Raw genomic sequence first — 6,589 nt, forward strand, 5'->3', positions numbered from 1 at the left:
GTGACACCCAAAGTTTCCCATTATAAATAATATATTAAGAAAAAGGTAAATGAATTCGGGGATTCACTAGCTAGAGGAGATTTTAGAATGACACTTTGTAGTGGGCAAGCCTTCCCTTAGTGTGGCTATACTGGTTATGGCATTGTACTCTTTTATATCAATATATTAATAAATTTGATCTTTTGGAAAAATATATTGTAGTTTATTCATAGTACCACAATGAGCACTTGTAAGATGCAATTAAAAATCATTCAAAATAGATGCAATTAAAACCATATATTTGAGAATATTTAGATAAGGGCGATGATATTTTCACACACACACACACACACCCCCACCCTGCAGTACGCATTCGCCCCCCTCTTAACATCATTTGACGTCAAAAAGCGTTAAAGTTGCCCACTGTTTACGATATAAGGGGGCGTATGCGTACTGCGTGGGGCGGGGCGGGGCGGGGGTATCATCGCCCTTAGATAATTATCAACAGCAAAAAAAATATTTAGATAATTGTCATTTTATAGACCATTTTAACTTTAACTAATGGAAAGAGAGATCTTTCCAAAAAAAAATTCAAATCATGATCAATTAATCATGAACTAGAATTCTACAAACATATGCGACTGACCATAAATACTACTAAAACTTGACAGTTATCCATTTCGGGATTTCAAGTCTTATCTATAAAGAAACAGTGTATTTCCATAAAGGCTATTGTGCAATAGGGCAAACAAAATCTAGTACAGAAGGATAAAAAAATCAATGAGCAAGGCAAAGTCAATGTCTCAAATGGTGGATGCGATAGACAAAGTATAATGAAGATAGCATCTACTCATTAAACTGTGAGTAGGCTTGTGAAAGTTTTTTCTTTTTTAAATGAGTAGGCTTGTGAATGTTTTTTTTTTCTTAATGAGTAGGCTTGTGAAAGTTACCAATAAAAAACTACTCAAATGCCAATGTCTATAAAAATGTGTGATGCAGTCAAAGTACCGGCACCATGAGGAGGATTCACGCACTACCAAATAGAAGGACCTGGTGTCAATTTCTATAAAAGTCAAGGGCTAAAAGGAAGAAGAACAAATAATGATAGTTGCTGCAATTAATCCAAAGAGAAATGGGCAAAGTCAATTTGGTGCAGAAGGATTAAAGCATCAATGAGGAGGGAAAATATCAATGAGAAGGGAAAACCAATGATTTCAAATGGCACATGTGGTAGACATAAAATATAATGAAGATAGCATTTACTCATTAAACTGGGAGCGAGCATGTGAAAATTACCGATCACCAACAAAAACCTACTCAAATACCAATGTCTATAAAATGTGTCATGCAAGTATGGGGTACCATGAGGAGGATTCACGCACTACTGAATAGAAGGGCATGACCTCAATTTCCATAAAGTCATAAAAGGAAGAACAAATAAGGATAGGAGATGCAACTAAAGAAAATAGCAATGGGCATTTTTGGTGAAGAGAATGATGGTCAATCTACTTTGACCACATGTTAGGAGCCCAATGGATAGTTACAAGAGTTGCGGGAAGAACAAAGAAGGATAGGAGCTGCAACTAAAGCAAATAGCAATGGGCATTTTTGGTGAAGAGAATGATGGTCAATCTACTTTGACGGTTTGACCACATGTTAGGAGCCCAATGGTTACTTATGAGAGTTGCACTTTCCAAGGTTGACTACATTAGAACCACATGTTACTTTTCTCCATGCATTGTAGAGTGTTCCTATATTGAATGCATATAATATTTATCTTTTCCTATGTTTTATAACTTGCCCAAGTCTTTAATCCTATTGAAAGTGAGAAATTGATATATATGAAATTATATTGTTTCATTGTGAACTTTATCTTGTGGTATGGAACTATGGATTCATCTATTTGGGTTGCTAGGATTAGCCCCTGAAAGAGTCTTTTCAAGTTCCGCTCTAAGAAAATTGACCTTGAAGGGATCTAAGTAACTATCATTCTCTTCAATGGTAATCAAAGTATTGTATCCCCTACAACGGTAATCGAAGGGCCTCTATTCCTCCTTAATTTTCTACTCTGCCTTTGGAATGGTGTCTGTATCATTTCGTATCGGAGGAGTTCCTTCCTTAGAGATTTAAATTCAATGAGCTTGATTGGATCCATCATTTTCTCTTCAAAACAACAAGAGCATATATTAAATCTACGTAAAGGTTTATGAGTCTACATTCCAACAAAAAATGGTTTGTCCGGCAAAATAGTGAAGGCGTATTAGAGTGGGCTGTACTTTCAAAATCTGAGTTTCAAAAAGTTTTCCGTTGAAAAAATTTCGATCAAAGTCTACATCATGGACTCGTGATGGTCAAGATAGATCTCCAATCACTTCAACAGGGGATCATTGAATATGAAGGTGGGTTGATGAATCTCTTTAATTTAGATTCACTCTATCTAGAAAAGAAGATCATCAACTGGGATTTATCACCAATCTATGACATGCATACTAATAATAATACATTAAAAATCTCAATGAATTGACCAAACATACAGTGGAACTGCATGTGGATTGACTCCTGAATACGGATCGAAGATTGGTATCACCGCTAAAGAAGAAGAAAAATTGGACCTGAAACCCGCCACCGCCGATCAGCCACTGGTGGCGGGTTCCCATAAGTGATTTGAGAGTGCTTCATGGTCCATCTAAGAGAAGTAATGTAATTTATTTATTTATTTTTGAATAATAATGATGTAATTTCTTTCTTTCACATATTAAGTTTACATTTTCTCTCAAAACTAACAAATGCTGATGTTTTCTATTTTTATTTTACCAGTTACAGTAGCATAATGGAGGGTGAGCTGCCAGACCTGGCAGGCCTTTTGCAGAGCAGAATGCGCTTGATCAGATGCATAAACCGTAAGTTTTCCAATTGAATTTTTCCCAACACTCCTCAAGACTCTATCTCGTGCGGCCAATAGTACAACTAGAACTGCTTCACTTGCTGTACCCTGAATAACTCCTCCACCTTGCCCTGTAACATGATGCTCATAAAAAGTCCACAACAAGTATTAAATAGAACCATAACTGCAAAATTTCAAGAATCCTTTTTTTTTTGAATGGCAAAATTTCGAGAATCCATAATCACTCAAAAATAGAAAAACTAAATGGATTTTATATAGCAAAGATCTCCAGTCTCACCTACTGAGAGGAAATGTTTAGGTAGCTTCAGCATTTTAGCGAGCCAATCCAGAACAATTATTTCAAGTTCTGTTGCTGCAGGAGAAGTTATCCAACTAAAACCCACGATATTAAAACCAGCACTGAGCATTTCTCCTAAGAATCCAGCAGTGCTGCTATTAGAAGGAAAATATGCAAAGTAATCAGGGCTTTGCCAATGAGTTACACCCGGTAATATCTTCTGCCGAACATCTACATTCAGAAAATAATTTTGGATTATAAAATGATTCGATAAAAAACGCAAATTTTTTATCAGTTAAACATTGAAACCCAAAACTTGACTAACATGCACTCTTTTAACCAAAAAAACATAAACAATCAAGATGGATTGGAAAGATGACTTATCAAAGTATTTAAATGACTGAGAACCAGTAGAGCAATCTCACCATCAAGAACGTCTTGTAATGGTTCAGGATGGTTAGGAGCCGAATCTGGTAAAAGTTCATGTAGATACCCAGGCTGCAAATAAGGTTAATAATCAGAGACGGCGGTCTATAAATTTTTATAAACACTCAACAAAATCATAAAATAATATTTCCGAATTTTAACCACATGCTTGCTAATATGATTGAAAATAGAAGTGTAGAAACGGAAATAGCAAAAGTGCATAGTGAAATAAATAAAAACGGAAAGTCCAGCCCATCTTTTGTTAGCCCGTAGTTAAAAAATCTCATTTTTGAACCACAGAAGCCAACTTAATTTTAAAGAGCAATATAAATATGAGAATAGCGTGCCCAAGTTCAAGATAATACAAAAACAAAGGCAACAAATTCTAATAACTGACTAATAATTCAACAGAAAATGGCCCAACAGAAACTTTAAAAAAGAAAAAAACATGAGTACATAACTACTTCAATGTAAGAAAAAAGAAATTGCATCCATATAATTTCCAGAAAGAGGGTTCGAATTTTCAGATTTTAACCACCAGCTGTGCTAATCCAGAGGAATGTAGCAGCAGCACCAGAGACATTCTCCCTTAAACTCTATAGTAACTCTACCAAATCATAAAAGACGAAAATTAGAAGTCAGTAGGGGTGGTGGGTGTGTGTGGTTGGGGGGGGGGGGGGGGGGGGGAGGAGAGCATATGTAGATATGCACTCTTCCTTGTTTCTATAATGACAATCCTATATTATAGTCCTAAAAGCTATCAACTGCCATTTAGAAGAGTGTTACTATAGGTTACTATACAGATATATGGTTTGTGAGCTAGAGATCTATATAGTAGATTGTATATATACTATATAGATATGCACTCTGAAATTTTTTTTGCCTACTAAAACAGTCAATAAACTCTATTTCGTTCTGCTCTCCCTCCAAACAATTTACAGCAGGAAATGATATAAAGAAACAAGAAAAAGGAAGGTGAATATTTGTGGATTTACATTTCCCGGACTATATTTCCTCTCTCTTGCTGAATACAAGATCAGAAACACGAAGCCAACATAGTCCTTGTAAAGCAAGGAGAGATAAAATGATTGATCCACATCAAGTATAAGGAAACCTTAGTACCTTACTGATCTCGATGCTAGAACATAACCTATTGGAACTGATTACCATCTCATTAAAAGAGGTTACCCTATGACAAGCTGACACTCATATGCCCCAGTGGAACAACTACCAGGCCTCAGCCAAGCTGACAATGTGCCATGCACTTCAACGTAAACCTAAGCCGTTTTCTTCTATAGGATATCTCATTCATCCTCTACAATTTCTCTGTACATACATATCCACATCCAATTGTAATGCGAGCGGAAGAAAGAAGAAATTGCAACACCAAAACTCAAATTTAATTTCTCACCTTTGATCTATGGTTTTCACAAAACCATAACAAATTAAGAGAAAAAGATGGCTCACGGCCTCTGTTTCACAAAACGTGAAATATCAATTTCTTAAAATAAAAAAAAGTACCTTTCCCCCAAATCACATACGTTATTTAATACCAAACAAAAGTCCTAAAATCATTCTAAAACTACCTACTAAAAATAGGAAAAGATCTCTTTAGATTCCAAAGAATAAAAGAGTTACTAATCTATGAAACACTTACTAACTAAAGATATCCTTAAATCCTATAATACCAATCTATTGCTAACTAGAGAAAAGAAGAATAATTAGGAAACATATCTCAAATATATTTTTGGTTTACTAAATCTTTTGAAAACTTTGAATTTGGCATGACTCTTTCCACGTTTCCATATGATATACCCTTTTCTATATCATGGGCCTACATCAAATTGTGACTAAAGTAATTCTACTCCTGGCTTCCAGACAAGTCTCTTGTGTGTTGACCTATCTTCTCACTTAATAATTTTGGCCCTAACCCATACGGGTGTGGTTCTTTGGCTTAAAGTCATGGGTATGATGCCCATTGATGCGAGTTTGAATCCCCCCAGTCTTACCCGATGCGTGTGGTTTGCGGGTGATTGTACGCATCCGTAGGGAATAGTCTGGGGTGGGGATACCCTATTTCATCAAAAAAAAAAGTCCCTCCATTTGTAAGGCATGGTAGTGTTTCAAAACTCGGATGCGAGTCAAAACATGGCCAAAGGAAATCCTAGTCCACTCTGCATGATGCAGTCAAGTACTCACTTGACGTGGGTGAGTACTCGGTTAATGCGGTCATAACATTTTGTTTTTTTGGGCGGTCATAACTTGAGAGAGTCAAAGAAGTTTGATTGACTTTTTTAGGACAAAATGCAGAGTCGGAGAAGAATGCGGCCAAGGTAAAAGGGAGTCAATTCGGGGAGTCCACGGTGACGCGGATGACGCGGGGGAGTTTTGAAACTCTGCAAGAAACAAATTCAACAAGTCCAATTTCCGAAAAAAACAACAACAAAAAGATAAACGTGGCGAAATTAGCAGTGAATATACAGAATAAGCAAGACCCATTTTACAAAAAAAGGAAAAATAAAACATAAACGCAGAGAAATAGCAAGGCAGAATAAGAATCAGCTGAGGCCCATTTCATAAAAATATGAAGAAAAAAAATCAATAGAGATATTGAAAACGAGCGAGGTTTTACCTGAACTTGGCTGCGAACAGGGAAGTTCTCGATGCTCTTGTAATAATCTGCGATGAAATCCACCATTTTGTGAGCATTTTCTCTTAACTGCTCCGCATCCATGGGCTTCAAAACATTTTCCCTGTAATTATAAAACAGCAACAAAATTTTACGTTTTCAACAAATGAAAAATAAAGATGGTCTTGAAGAGATTGGCAGAACAAAAACAAACACTTACATTTGGATTTGAGACCCAATACGAGGAGAGAGGAGAGAGGATGAACGCGCAAGCAGTATTCTCAAATAGACCGCTAATAGTCGACCGTATCTTTTGGAAATGATAAATGCGCCCCTTTTCATCACTAGGGACACCCAGCAGCAGTGTATCAAT

The 6,589-nt window shown here is 36.3% G+C and overlaps 1 protein-coding gene across 1 annotated transcript in view; it reads right to left on the reverse strand.

Moving 5' to 3' along the window:
• Positions 1 to 6,589, reverse strand: part of AAS (Pyridoxal phosphate (PLP)-dependent transferases superfamily protein) — a 26,518-nt gene extending 19,929 nt beyond the window's left edge. Inside the window, exons 1-5 of the mRNA XM_077396640.1 lie at positions 6,437 to 6,589; positions 6,220 to 6,340; positions 3,587 to 3,659; positions 3,162 to 3,392; positions 2,831 to 2,994 (exon numbers count right to left, since the gene is read on the reverse strand). Coding sequence (XP_077252755.1) covers positions 2,831 to 2,994; positions 3,162 to 3,392; positions 3,587 to 3,659; positions 6,220 to 6,340; positions 6,437 to 6,558 — 711 coding nt within the window. The 5' untranslated portion in view covers positions 6,559 to 6,589. The remainder of the gene's footprint in view (positions 1 to 2,830; positions 2,995 to 3,161; positions 3,393 to 3,586; positions 3,660 to 6,219; positions 6,341 to 6,436) is intronic.

This window comes from Tasmannia lanceolata, unplaced genomic scaffold (assembly GCF_043159265.1).
Source record: "Tasmannia lanceolata isolate RefF3 unplaced genomic scaffold, GAP_Taslan_0.1 ptg000015l, whole genome shotgun sequence".
Classification (NCBI taxonomy): Eukaryota; Viridiplantae; Streptophyta; class Magnoliopsida; order Canellales; family Winteraceae; genus Tasmannia; species Tasmannia lanceolata.